Here is a 15,269-nt window from a genome sequence, read left to right as displayed (position 1 = left end):
GACACCGGAATGTAAGTATGTAGTGTTTTTTTTTTTTTTTACATTTACAATGGTAACCAGGGTAAATATCAGGTTACTAAGCGCGCGGCCCTGCACTTAGTAACCCGATGTTTACCCTGGTTACCAGTGAAGACATCGCTGGATCAGCGTCACACACGCCGATTACATAGTAACATAGTAACATAGTTAGTAAGGCCGAAAAAAGACATTTGTCCATCCAGTTCAGCCTATATTCCATCATAATAAATCCCCAGATCTACGTCCTTCTACAGAACCTAATAATTGTATGATACAATATTGTTCTGCTCCAGGAAGACATCCAGGCCTCTCTTGAACCCCTCGACTGAGTTCGCCATCACCACCTCCTCAGGCAAGCAATTCCAGATTCTCACTGCCCTAACAGTAAAGAATCCTCTTCTATGTTGGTGGAAAAACCTTCTCTCCTCCAGACGCAAAGAATGCCCCCTTGTGCCCGTCACCTTCCTTGGTATAAACAGATCCTCAGCGAGATATTTGTATTGTCCCCTTATATACTTATACATGGTTATTAGATCGCCCCTCAGTCGTCTTTTTTCTAGACTAAATAATCCTAATTTCGCTAATCTATCTGGGTATTGTAGTTCTCCCATCCCCTTTATTAATTTTGTTGCCCTCCTTTGTACTCTCTCTAGTTCCATTATATCCTTCCTGAGCACCGGTGCCCAAAACTGGACACAGTACTCCATGTGCGGTCTAACTAGGGATTTGTACAGAGGCAGTATAATGCTCTCATCATGTGTATCCAGACCTCTTTTAATGCACCCCATGATCCTGTTTGCCTTGGCAGCTGCTGCCTGGCACTGGCTGCTCCAGGTAAGTTTATCATTAACTAGGATCCCCAAGTCCTTCTCCCTGTCAGATTTACCCAGTGGTTTCCCGTTCAGTGTGTAATGGTGACATTGATTCCTTCTTCCCATGTGTATAACCTTACATTTATCATTGTTAAACCTCATCTGCCACCTTTCAGCCCAAGTTTCCAACTTATCCAGATCCATCTGTAGCAGAATACTATCTTCTCTTGTATTAACTGCTTTACATAGTTTTGTATCATCTGCAAATATCGATATTTTACTGTGTAAACCTTCTACCAGATCATTAATGAATATGTTGAAGAGAACAGGTCCCAATACTGACCCCTGCGGTACCCCACTGGTCACAGCGACCCAGTTAGAGACTATACCATTTATAACCACCCTCTGCTTTCTATCACTAAGCCAGTTACTAACCCATTTACACACATTTTCCCCCAGACCAAGCATTCTCATTTTGTGTACCAACCTCTTGTGCGGCACGGTATCAAACGCTTTGGAAAAATCGAGATATACCACGTCCAATGACTCACCGTGGTCCAGCCTATAGCTTACCTCTTCATAAAAACTGATTAGATTGGTTTGACAGGAGCGATTTCTCATAAACCCATGCTGATATGGAGTTAAACAGTTATTCTCATTGAGATAATCCAGAATAACATCCCTCAGAAACCCTTCAAATATTTTACCAACAATAGAGGTTAGACTTACTGGCCTATAATTTCCAGGTTCACTTTTAGAGCCCTTTTTGAATATTGGCACCACATTTGCTATGCGCCAATCCTGCGGAACAGACCCTGTCGCTATAGAGTCCCTAAAAATAAGAAATAATGGTTTATCTATTACATTACTTAGTTCTCTTAGTACTCGTGGGTGTATGCCATCCGGACCCGGAGATTTATCTATTTTAATCTTATTTAGCCGATTTCGCACCTCTTCTTGGGTTAGATTGGTGACCCTTAATATAGGGTTTTCATTGTTTCTTGGGATTTCACCTAGCATTTCATTTTCCACCGTGAATACCGTGGAGAAGAAGGTGTTTAATATGTTAGCTTTTTCCTCGTCATCTACAACCATTCTTTCCTCACTATTTTTTAAGGGGCCTACATTTTCAGTTTTTATTCTTTTACTATTGATATAGTTGAAGAACAGTTTGGGATTAGTTTTACTCTCCTTAGCAATGTGCTTCTCTGTTTCCTTTTTGGCAGCTTTAATTAGTTTTTTAGATAAAGTATTTTTCTCCCTATAGTTTTTTAGAGCTTCAATGGTGCCATCCTGCTTTAGTAGTGCAAATGCTTTCTTTTTACTGTTAATTGCCTGTCTTACTTCTTTGTTTAGCCACATTGGGTTTTTCCTATTTCTAGTCCTTTTATTCCCACAAGGTATAAACCGCTTACACTGCCTATTTAGGATGTTCTTAAACATTTCCCATTTATTATCTGTATTCTTATTTCTGAGGATATTGTCCCAGTCTACCAGATTAAGGGCATCTCTAAGCTGTTCAAACTTTGCCTTCCTAAAGTTCAATGTTTTTGTGACTCCCTGACAAGTCCCCCTAGTGAAAGACAGGTGAAACTGCACAATATTGTGGTCGCTATTTCCTAAATGCCCGACCACCTGCAGATTTGTTATTCTGTCAGGTCTATTAGATAGTATTAGGTCTAAAAGTGCTGCTCCTCTGGTTGGATTCTGCACCAATTGTGAAAGATAATTTTTCTTGGTTATTAGCAGAAACCTGTTGCCTTTATGGGTTTCACAGGTTTCTGTTTCCCAGTTAATATCCGGGTAGTTAAAGTCCCCCATAACCAGCGATGTCAGCGGGTGATCCAGCGATGAAATAAGGTTCTGACCTTCTAGCTCCGACCAACGATGTCACAGCAGGATCCTGATCGCTGCTGCTTGTCAAACACAACGATATCGCTATCCAGGATGCTGCAACGTCGCGGATCGCTGTCGTTATCGTTGTTAAGTTGTTCAGTGTGAAGGTACCTTAAGGGTATCAGGAGCTGCTGCTATTAGTTGGGGATTTCATCACAACCTTTTCCAACTTTTCTCTTCTAGTTAGACTGTCATCACATCCACGGACAGTGTTAGACAATTAGAGGGCTTTGTGGTTATAATATTAATAAGACGTAATCCCTACATACAATCAAACTTCTGCAACTTTCTAACATTCGTCCTGTTTCACCTCCTCGACATTTTCAAGAAACGTGCTTGCTGTCAGTGAATAAGGACAGTCTCCAGGCAGCAAGCTGGCATCTAAGTAGTCATACACCAAGTGTAGACGATGCTCTGTCATCAGCAGCAACTACATACGGCTTACGTTCACACGCTGCTTTTTGCAGCATTTTTTTGGTGCTTTTTTTTTTTTCGGGTGGGAAAAAAGCTGCACTTTACAACAAAAACTATATGATTTCAAAAATTAAATTTTTTAAAATTTCCTTACAGATATTGAGAACTGCAGCACGTCAATTCTTTCAGGATTTTTGCAGCATTTTTTTTACTCATTGAAAGTAATGAGAAATTGCAAAAACTCTGAAAAAAACCGATTTGGCTTCCTTTTCCTCGCACTTCTGTCCTAAGCAACTAAGCCACTATATATCGACAATTCTTGTACGTATGATTTTAGGCACAGAATATCCGACAAGACAAAGCTCCGCAATCTGCAGAGATTACCACCATCACTGCATGTGCGAGGAAAGAAGAGCACCGGGGATCACAGGTGACACATCGGACTGTAACCATAAAACTGGAAGATTGGCGATGAAGAAATTCAATAAAGCATTACCTCTCCTGCGGAGATGGCGGCTTTACATTTTGCTTGGCAGACTTCCTGAAGGAGAATAAAGACGATAAAGGAGAGCGAAGTCCGAGGAAAGACGATCCGGAGCTCTTTTGGGGCTGAAAGTTTCTAGATGTTGTCATTCTAGAGGATTCAGGATCTGGAAGCAAAGAAGACATGTTAGCCGTTCACCCACAGACTCAGCGGACGCGGCTCGGCAGGACTACGCACATACTGGCAGTGCGAGTGCTGAAATGATAAGTCCACTCCGTGACAAGTGAAATCCGGACTTAAAAAATGAAGCTTATTTTTTAGCAATAAATGCATTTCCCTCGGTCATCCCAGGGTGCTGGTACGCGGGCCCTCCTGTATAATCTGCCGATACGTAGTGCACAACTGTACTTATCATCTAAAAATCAAAATTCAAAGGTACAAAGTGCAAAGTATGTGACTATTGTTAGCACGCTGCTCCGTGACGGCAGCACACACTGCAGCTTAGATACACGGGAGTAACCAGGACACAAGGAGCCTGCTGTGTCTGGGGAATGGGGTGTGATTTACAGATTCTTCACTAGTATCAGCACTGAGGAGAAAGTGTCCGACCCTCCTTTATAATTATCACTTACCAGTAGACCCCAGGTGGCTAAAAATGGAGACATTCATTAAATGCACGTGTGGAGCCTAATGAATTAGGTGCCATTGATACCCAGGATGGCGCTCGCACAGCTGAAAGATTTGTCAAATTCATTAAGACCCTGCGTTTGGATCAAGACTGGTTTCTCAAGAGGTTACAGCTGATCACTGGGGGTTCCAGGAGGAAGACTCTGGATTATTGTCAAGGGACCTTTCTAACCAGAATAGAAGAGAAAAATGATTTTCAGATTTTCAGGGTCCCTTGAACTTGCAACGTCATAATGTCACGTGCTGCCTCGACACAAGATCCTGGTTGGGCTGTCAGAGTACAAATTGGACGCAGGAGACCATGGTCCAGTGAATCTTTTTTGGGGTGAAGAACATCACCCCTTTAAGGCTATAGACACCTTTGACATGAAAATCACAATTTTTACATGTATATTTGTGGTTACCTTTAGTTAATAATATTGCACTACATCTTCAGTCCTTCATTTATTTTCAGACGCCCTCGTTATGCTTTCCGTTTTAGGCCTTTCTCTTGTGGGAGTGTGTCTCCCAGTAATACATGCTGGATGTAAGATCTGTGTGACCAGTGGTCAGTAGCGCTTAAAGGGGTGGTCCCAAAAGCTCTGATGCCAGCTCATAACTGTTTATCTAAACCGACAACAGACCGGACGCTGTGTTCATCGAAAAGGACACTGGGGAAGACTTTGTATGGTGGGAGGCACTGCACAAAGGAGACACCTAAGGACAGAGCAGAGATCAGTCCCTGAAATGAGCGTCACTGATGACCCTTCGTTGCTTAGGATTACGGGACTAAATAGATAGGGAGTTAGGAGAAAAATGCTTTACCGTTAGACCAGCCCTTTAAGTATCAGCACAGCTTCATTCCTGGGAGTGATTTTACCAGCTAGACCTCATGAGGGATCCCTTCCAGCTTGTGTTGACAGTCATGCTGAAGAATGTGTGATCTTTCTCTCCATTGTCTGCCTTCTCCTTGCACTTGTACCCAGTCGGTACGATTCTCTCACTCCCTTTACAAACTGACCTGTGTGTGCTTTTCTCTGTGTCCACAAAGGGAGTGATCTGCTCTCCCGAATTAATTTGACTGTGTCTCCTGATTTCCTCATCCTACCTGCACACACAGAGCAGGGAGAAGGAGAGCGCACCGGGAGCTGTCACAGCCAGGAGCACATTTTGCAGACCAGCTAGCTAGGCAAAATTCTCTGCATTTTTTTATGAAGAGTCTGTAGAAAGTTGCCTAATTCTGCATTTACTGTATGAAGCAAACGAACAACAACAATACACATTTACCATAGCTTTTTAAAGCCAACGCACACCTTTCCCCAGAATTTTATTGTTAACTTACTTCCTAAATACATAGTTAAGCGTCTTTACAAATAGCCTTCCTGAAATTTTGCTGCTGCAGAGAGAGTGTCTGAATGTCTTTTATCCAGTTGATTACTTTTCCAAAAAATGTCTGAGATCTTCTCCTTACTGCTTTCTATAAAACAGTTGTAAAGCACAAGAGAAGAAGAAAATGAATGCAGGATAGAAGCTGTGCTGATATATGAGCTAATATAGACAGAAGCACCTCACATCCAGCCTGTATTACTGGGAATGACACTCCCACAGAAAGAAAAATCTGAAACTTGGATCAGGCTGCAAACTGCATATCAAGGGGTCTGGATATTAATGAAGGAATGAAAAATTCAGCCTGAAACTTAGTTGATTATCTAAAGGTAACCACTAACACATGTAAAAATATTTTTTTTCCATGTCAAAGATTTCCATAGCCTTTAAGCTATTTTACCTGTGTGTTTCATAAAACATGCTTGGATTTGCATTTTTTGAACATGATAGAAGCGGCTGCTAGACATTTCATTCAATGCTTATCTCCAGGCAAAAAAGTATCAGCCAGATTAAAATCCAGTTTGTCCTCAAATCTTCTCCCTCCGGACAAGGACTATCGGAGAGACATCACAGACCTGAGATCGGCATCAGTCCCTGTCATCAGAAATCCCATGTAAACCTTTTGGATTGGTTTCTATTAATTTATTTGGAATTTTTATTAACTTGCCAAGAAAATCTAAAACATCTCTTAGTGTAAGCATGGAGGCCGATACTGAAAGAATTAGTGTCTGTTCACACACGCGATATGGCTTCCATGTGTGACAAATGGGTTTGCGAATGGATACCAATAAATCCGCCTCTTGTTAGCAAGAATCGGAGCTAGCTTCAATCTCTGCTGTTAACCTGTTAAATGCCTCTATCAATCACTGACAGCAATGATGTGCAATCCTACTCAAGTGTCAGTTTTGAATGCCCTCAATCCACCTCGAAACGTAATCACGGGGGGGATGATAAGTTGTCATGTCAGTTGGGGGGCCTGCTGAAAGACCCTTTTGCTCCCACATTGGTTGTTCTGTGAAGCCCATCCTCTGGCTGAGCTTCATAGCAGTCCCAGAATAACACTACACAGTGCAATAGAATATAATAGAGCAAGCCATCAAACAACTGCAAGTTCAAGTCTTCCATTGGGACTAAAGGTAAAAAAGCTTTACAAAAATAAATAAATATATATATATACACTGTGTTCCAAATTATTATGCAAATGATATTTTACTCAGATTTTCCTAAATGGTCGGTGCAAATGACAGTCAGTCTAATAAAAGTCATCACCCGTATACATCGAATTTTATTGAAGAAACCTCCCAATGATAACAGTATAATCTCCAAAACAAATAAAAACTCAAAATGCACTGTTCCAAATTATTAGGCACAGTAGAATTTCTATACATTTGATATGTTTTAAAGAACTGAAAATGCTCATTTGTGGAATTTGTAGCATTAGGAGGTCACATTCACTGAACAAAAAAGCTATTTAACTCCAAAACCTCCTAACAGGCCAAGTTACATGTTACCATAGGAAACCTTCTTTGATATCACCTTCACAATTCTTGCATCCATTGAACTTGTGAGTTTTTGGAGAGTTTCTGCCTGTATTTCTTTGCATGAAGTCAGAATAGCCTCCCAGAGCTGCTGTTTTGATGTGAACTGCCTCCCACCCTCATAGATATTTTGCTTGATGATACTCCAAAGGTTCTCTATAGGGTTGAGGTCAGGGGAAGATGGTGGCCACACCATGAGTTTATCTCCTTTTATGCCCATAGCAGCCAGTGAGGTATTCTTTGCAGCATGAGATGGGGCATTGTCAGCATGAAGATGATTTTGCCCCTGAAGGCACGTTTCTGCTTTTTAGACCATGGAAGAAAGTTGTCAGTACGAAACTCTAAATACTTTACAGAGGTCATTTTCACACCTTCAGGAACCTTATGGCGTCCTACCAGCTGTTTCCCCATGATTCTGGCCCAAAATGTGACTCCTCCACCTCCTTGCTGACTTCGCAGTCTTGTTGGGACATGGTGGCCTCCACCAACCATCCACTACTCCATCCATCTGGACCATCCAGGGTTGCTCGACACTCATTAGTAAAACAAGACTATTTGGAAATTAGTGTTCATGTATGTCTGGGCCCACTTTAACCATTTCTGCTTGTGAACACTGTTAAGGGTGGCTGAATATTAGGTTTATGCACCACAGCAAGCTTTTGAAGGATCCTACACCTTGAGGATCAAGGGACTCCAGAGGCACCAGCAACTTCAAATAACTGTTTGCTGCTTTGTAATGATATTTTGGCAGCTGCTCTCTTAATCCCATGAATTTGTCTGGCAGAAACCTTCCACATTATGCCTTTATCTGCATGAACTCTGTCTTTGCTCTGTTTCAGTCACAAATCTCTTCACAGTATGATGACCACTCTTAAGTTTTCGTGGAATATCTAATGTTTTCATACCTTGTCCAAGGCATTGCACTATTTAATGCTTTTCAGCAGCGGAGAGATCCTTTTTAGTTCCCATATTACTTGAAACCTGTGGCCTGCTCAATAATGTGGAACATAGTTTTTAAGTAGTTTTCCTTTAATTAGAATCACCTGGAAACCTAATCATCCATGTGTTTAGGATTGATTTCAGTGATCCATTGAGCGCTGAGACACAATATCATCCATGAGTTTATTTGAAAAATAAGACCATTAAATCTTTATGACACTTAAATCTAATTTGCATAATAATTTGGAACACAGTATATATATATATATATATATATATATATATATATATATATATATATATATATATATACACACACACACACACACATCACCGCTGTGCTCTGCTTTACGGCTGGCGCTGACAGTCAGTGCAGGGAAGCTGACGGCGGGGGACGTGACAGACATGAGAATGTGAATATGTACTGTTTTTTTTTTTTTTACTTTTACAATGGTAACCAGGGTAAATATCGGGTTACTGAGCGCGGCCCTGCGCTTAGTAACCCGATATTTACCCTGGTTACAAGTGAACACATCGCTGGATCGGCGTCACACACGCCGATCCAGTGATGACAGCGGGTGATCAGCGACCAAAAAAAGGTCCTGATCATTCCCCACGACCAACGATCTCCCAGCAGGGGCCTGATCGTTGGTCGCTGTCACACATAACGAGATCGTTAGCGGGATCGTTGCTACGTCACAAAAAGCGTGACGTTGCAACGATATCGTTAACAAAATCGTTATGTGTGAAGGTACCTTAAATGGTGTCATTCAAAACTACAACTCGTCTCACAGAAAAAAAAGCCCTCATATGGCTATGTTGACGTAAGAAAAAAATAAAGGTTCTTTGAGGAAGAGGGAGGAGAAAATGTATATTCAAAAACAAAAATTGGCTGCTTCCTTATAGGATAAGAATTAGATATCTCAGACCTGATGAGACTGGTGCACTTACTGTGAAAATCCATGGCTGTATGATCCTTTGTGAAAGTTTCCTAATTAAAATTTTAGCATTTTAGGAATCCAGCTCTGGATGGAACCCAAAATGATAATATTGATTTCAGGATTATGCTAGCCATCCTGAGGTGGATTTTCAAAGTAAGTACACCAGTTTCATCAGGTCTAAGGGATCTTCTTCTTTTTTTGTACACTTTGTATTGTGAAATCTGGAGACAAATTCACTTTGATTACAAATGGGTAAATATTATTTCTATCTAAGAACAGGTTTTGATAAGTTTTCTTGGTGCTGACACGGCTAGTCGACTGGATCAGTCCTTTTCTACCTATCACTACTGTTTCAGTAGTGGGTGTTAGAAGGTGGAACGAACTAAAAGTTACATGACATTTGGCCCCATTGAGGTAAAGTAAGTGTTTTGGAAATGTAACCAAAGCCGATCAACATGGTATATCTCTGGCTGTGCTTGTTACAATACCCGTGTAAAAGGTCCCTTATGGTTATCAGAGCTGTGCCTTGTAATCAGCCTTACAATCCTGTTACCATTGCCATCACATTCATAGTATTTATTTTTATCCATTACAAATAAAGGTGTTTTCTGAACATTTCTTTAACTTGATAAACGGTATGAGTGTCCTAAGGTAAGAAAAAAAGAAATGGCATTTACGGTACACTACTAGCGACCCCCTATCTCTTCTCCACCTGGCCATGTACGCCTAGTGTTATATCTTACTCCTCTGACAAGGCCAGCACGTGACTGATGCAGCCAATCAGAAATTGTCTGCAGTGGTTGAGCAGCTACCAGGTTAGAAGATAAGGGTATGAGATTGGTGGAAGTCATGTGCAGGTGATCAATAGATGACTATACATAGGGTTTTTTTTTAGCACTTGGTCATATGACTGCTATAGGCAATCAACAATAAGGGGAAGAGACCAGTAGGGAACATGGCCAGCAGCCTGGAGGAACAGCAGGTGACTGAATGATAAGTATATGCAATTTTTTCCTTTATTAGCCCACTGGGACTAGATGTCAAGCTGAACAAAGGGGCAGAAAACTCCTTTAAGTCTAATGTATAAAGAGATTTGTAAATGTGATGACAACAGAGTTGTAAGGCTCATTACTAGGCACAAGTTAACTGGAAGGGGTCTTTTACACAGGTACAGTAACAAGACAATGTTCGCTACGCTTCCAATTACATGAATGAACAAACTGTATGCGGATGAACAGCACATTGCCATTTACATGGGTTGTTGTACTGCTACATAAAAGATTATATCAGGCAAGATATGAGCGTTTGTGTTTGTTGGGTGATTGATGTTTACATGGGACAATGATTGAGAAAGAACATTCCTGCCAGGCTGAAGGGGCAGGGATCCTCCATATACTATGGCAGAGTCCAAGGCTGAACCATGTGATGCAGTGACCCCTGTTATAGCTAGGGGGCGCTGTATGTGCTCCCCAGGACACGCATGGAGGTGTAATGGGGATAGTGAGACAGTGTCCGGCATTGTTGTGAATGGCCGGTATGTGTCGCAGAGGAGGAGGTCTTCTGCGCTGTAAGCCTCCCTATGATATAGGGAGCTGCTCCCTGCAATGCAACCCGGAGTATTTTGTCTTTGGTGCACATGAGCACTAAAATGTTCTTTTAGTGCATCTGGGTCCAGGTTGCGGGTAGCTGTGAGAGGTGGGAGGGTCTGGCTACCCACATACCTCACCACTGGGTGAGGGTGCTCACTGTACCCATTTTCCTGTGGGAAGTACGGGTGTTTGAGGACCTGCAGTGATGTCAGGATCACGTGATCAGCCCATGTGATCCATACCTCACCCGTGGGTGTGGTTACAAACTACATAATGGAAAGTGTTTGGATCTGTATGGTCCACGTGGAAGGTCAGGTCTGTGTTGGAGGCCCTTGGGAGTAGGAGACGTTCTGGAAGCACTTAGAAAGACAGTGGACCTGAATGCTCAGGGTGTTGAATTGTCCTGGGATGGACTGGAGTCCTGCAAGCACCTGGTGAGAGTGTGAGTCCTGGAATGGTCAGGGTGTTGGATTATCATGGGATGGACTGGAGTCCTGCAAGAACCTGGTGAGAGTGTGAGTCCTGGAATGGTCAGGGTGTTGGATTGTCCTGATATGGACTGGAGTCCTGCAAGCAACTGGTGGGACCATGGACTGATGGCCTGTGTGTTGGAAGTGCCTGTGACTGGACTTCCTGGAAGTGCATGGAGAGGCTGCATCTACAGAGCCTGTGACGGCTTCTGTGTTGGGGAAGCTACAGTTCCTACTGCGGGTCTGGACTATCTGAGGTGCGCTGGTCACAAGGACGGTGATCCCGGGGAGGCAGTTTTCCCCCTGTGAACCAGCACTGGCAGGAGTCAGTGTGTGGAGCCGGAGCTCCTGCAAGGTAACTCCAGATAACAAGGGGTTACAGGCAGAGACGTAGCTGCCATTGGAACAGACTGTCGGTGGTCAAAGTGTTCCATTGATGTATATAACGAACTGTAATGAACTGTTTGTGTTATGGTTTATGATGTCTAATAAACCGAATAAGACTGTTTGCGTGGAGCAACCATGCCTGAGTGCTTAAATCCCGTGCCAAGCGAGTATTCCACAATGCGCTAGTGAGCGCTATCTTACAACCCAGATAACAGTGGTTAATGCCGTGGAGGGAGCGTATAGCTGAGAAGGATCCTGTGGTGTGTATTCTGGGATACGTGGAGGAGATTCGGGTACAAAATAAATATAAGGCGGTAATAGCTAGATTACTATAAATTGCGTGGAAACTAATCGCCAGATACTGGATAAATGAAGAACCGCCGACGCTGAGAGAATTTGATAGACAATCTGATTCTATTGTGAACATAGAGAAGAGTATTTATGTTAAAAGAAAAGGGGGAAAACATTTGAGACATTGTGGACATCATGGGTTTAGAGAAGATGATCCCCAATGAAGGCTGTATTATTAATCATTTGCTGTTCATATATGTAATAGGAGGGGAGGTCATTTTGAAATTTGTGATCCTGTTAAATTTGGCAATATTGAGATTATCTGTTGATTTAAATTTTGCTAATAAAAATGTATCTGATTTAAAAAGAGAAAGGACATTCCTATGAAACTAGGTTCCGTTGATCATTGCTCTGTGCAACAAGGCCGTAAAGGGGGTTTCCACCACATTTATACTGATCAATACAAGACCAATAAGGTTCTGACACCCGGCTCCTCCACAGATCAGCTGTTCTCTCCTCTAGCGGCAGTCGGATGTAAATATACGGAACAGAACAGCTCAGCTCTGTACACTGTGTCGCGGCCGCTGTCGGGTACTGCAGATCTGCTTATTTTGAAAAAAATAATTAGGCTTAACGTCATCTATAAACCATCACTCCACTCTCTACGACCAATAGCTCTATGCAAATGCAAAAAATAATGATCTAATGTTCCGATGATCTGTCGCCTCTAAATCAACAATGAATAATGATGATGAACAGAGACAAAACACATCATGTGCCTCAATTTGTTGTCCTACCTACACTGTATATGAATGCCCCGGGGAAAGAAAATTGCTCTGCACATTGTGAGACACTTTCTACAATAACAGGCCTGTCACGATCACTGATACTCACCTGTCCGGCTGGCGCGCTCCCAACGTCCCTCCTCGTCCTTCTCTGCCCGGCTTCTCTGGTTCTCGGCGCGTTGGCGGTCCGCACATGCGCCGTAGCGTCTCCTCCGCCGCTCGGCTTTCTGGGAGGTCGGGACCCGGTGGCTCCGCCTCCAATATGGCGGCGCCCACCGGGTATTTCTGCTCGGCGCTTCCCCAGGTAAAGCGCCTGTGTATCGTCGTTGCTGCAAATCTGATTATCTAGCATTGTGCTCAGGCCGTTCTCTAGTGCTGGTTCCCAGTGCGCCGTTCCTTCCGTGCTTGTTCTGTTTGTTCCTGGTTCTTTTGTCCTCCGCTGCCTCCATACTCTTACAGTAGTATTGCCGTCTCCTAATACTTGTGTTTCTTTTCCAGCTCACCGCCTCGTCATCCTCAGAGTTCCTGTTCTCCAACTTCACCCAGTCGTCCCTTTGGCTCCGGCAGTTGCAGTTCCATCCTCCTTGGGCCTGCTCCTAACACTCCCTGTATAGGGGGTGCGTCCATCAGGTTTGCTTGCCCATGGGGGCTCTGGGGCCGCGACCCAGAGAGTCCACTCTTGGGTTCTCAATTTTCTCTGTCTCACTCCCGTGTAGCGTGATAAGGCCATGTACGTAACAAAGACCTGAAATAGTAATAATGGACCACCTGAGAGTGTAAGGGGTGACCAGAGCCTAACTATTATTGCATCAATACAAAATGGAGACACCTAGGTGTATTTCTTAGTACCAGCTCACCAGACAAGTGACCCGCCATCCCCCCTCCTACAGCAGCATCAACCCCTTTTATACACTTTTCCAAAAAGAGAGGTGTTGGACAAGTTTGGTACAAGAGCTGCAGGGCCTTTAACCACTTTTCTGAAGCATCCAGGGCTGAGGACTCATTAATATGGCATAGGCAAGTAAGCATCTCTGCATTTTTTGCTATTTTTTGGAATTTTTGGAGGATCTTTGAATCCTTTCTTTGTGCTAGCATTGGTTAGAGTAGGACTCGTAAGCGTGGGGACCCTTGATGTTGGGTTACGAGCTTACATATTTATGTGTTTTATGCATTTTTTCGGGGTGTAGGTGGGCCCACTCTGTCTTGTAAACTGTGGTGTCTGTTCACATGGGATGCATCTTAATAGCGCTGCGCAGCCCACCTGAGCTAATAGAAGGGAGTCACTAATAGGCTGTTAACCTGGATGCTGTGCATTCCCATTGTGTGAACAGCGCCACATACAAGTCTCTAATGTGCAGTCATATGCCAAGCAGCCACCCCCTCCATTAATTTGGTAGGTTGTGAGTGGCTGCCTTATTGGTATTTCTGCACCGGTGTAACCGCCATCTTAACCACTGGGTCCTCCACTGCATCCTGATAATGCACTTGTTCAGAGGCCTAGGAAGGTAAGCATCTCTGCCTTTTTTGCTATTTTTTCAAATAGCCAAAACTGGCACAAATATATTCTAAACTGAAACAGAAATCTGTCCCTTAACTTACTTCAAAATCTTCTACACAAAAGTTGTTTCCCTAGAGAAGCCATTTGCAAGGTACCCCTGTGACCTCACTTACCTTACGCACCTACGCTATTCCTGTTCCACACTTTTCCAGGTTCCCTGTCTGTCTCTGTTCTTACTACTCCTGCAGACATTTGCCTGCTGCAGTCAATCACTGGCTGTAGTAGTGATTTCAGTGATTGGCTGCACCAGCCACATGTCAGTGGCAACAAGTCATTGCTGGAACAATGACCTGTCGGGGACCCAGAAGTTTAGAGATCAATAATGTGAGTATGACTGTATTTTTAATTACGCTAATTTATAGAATTCTCAGCTTTTTCTAAAACATTTGTAAACAATTCTTTTCTGGATTTTCTATTTTCTAACTCAACCTTGTATCATTCCTCTGTTATTCCTCCCAAACATTTACAAATAAGTTGACAACTTTGTGTTACCTTTTTCTATGACAGAGGGGTGTGTCTCTATCCTGTTAGTGCTGATTGGACAATTTCACACTGGACAACCCACCTTCCAATAATAACGCCCAGTTGTCAATTTACTTATAGATGTCTAGAAGGAATAAAAGAGGAACAGCAGGACAGAGTACTAAGAAAAAATGTTCAGTAAATCTTATTTATGGAAAATAAAGATGCTTACTAAAAAAAAACCCTCTACAATACCAATCTTCTGTAAAAATTGTAAGACCATGCGGGTAGACAACAACCAAACATTCACATCATCAATACTACTGGTCTCCTTATTAAAAACGTTCCTGATCACATGTAATCTTGAATATATTTTGTATATAAGATGGGAGAAAATAACATGCAGTCGAGGACTGAGTACTATTCCACACCCAGTCTTACCCGATTTTGCACATGTAGGCTGTAGAACTGCAAACTACTCGAAAACTTTTCCAGTCCCCATACGGATAAAAGCTAATTAATAACCAATATCCTGATAATTTCTGGGAAGTCAGTGTGATTGGAACTTTTATAACTCTACATTATCCCAGCCATACTCACAGAACCATTAATCAAAATGTCCTACAAGAGGAA

General features: G+C 42.6%; 1 protein-coding gene across 2 annotated transcripts in view; it reads right to left on the bottom strand.

Annotated features, from left to right (window-relative positions):
* Positions 1–15,269, bottom strand: part of EXPH5 (exophilin 5) — a 41,079-nt gene that overhangs the window by 25,237 nt on the left and 573 nt on the right. Inside the window, exon 2 of one of the 2 annotated variants that reach the window (XM_069759080.1) lies at positions 3,637–3,790. In XM_069759080.1, coding sequence (XP_069615181.1) covers positions 3,637–3,773 — 137 coding nt within the window. In that variant the 5' untranslated portion in view covers positions 3,774–3,790. Of the gene's footprint in view, positions 1–3,636; positions 3,893–15,269 lie in introns of those variants that run through there. The other variant, XM_069759079.1, reaches the window with a different exon arrangement.

The sequence above is a fragment of the Ranitomeya imitator genome, chromosome 3 (genome assembly GCF_032444005.1).
Source record: "Ranitomeya imitator isolate aRanImi1 chromosome 3, aRanImi1.pri, whole genome shotgun sequence".
Taxonomy (NCBI): Eukaryota; Metazoa; Chordata; class Amphibia; order Anura; family Dendrobatidae; genus Ranitomeya; species Ranitomeya imitator.
The sequence above is the reverse complement of the archived record's forward strand: the minus strand, read 5'-3'. Positions and strand labels throughout refer to the sequence as shown.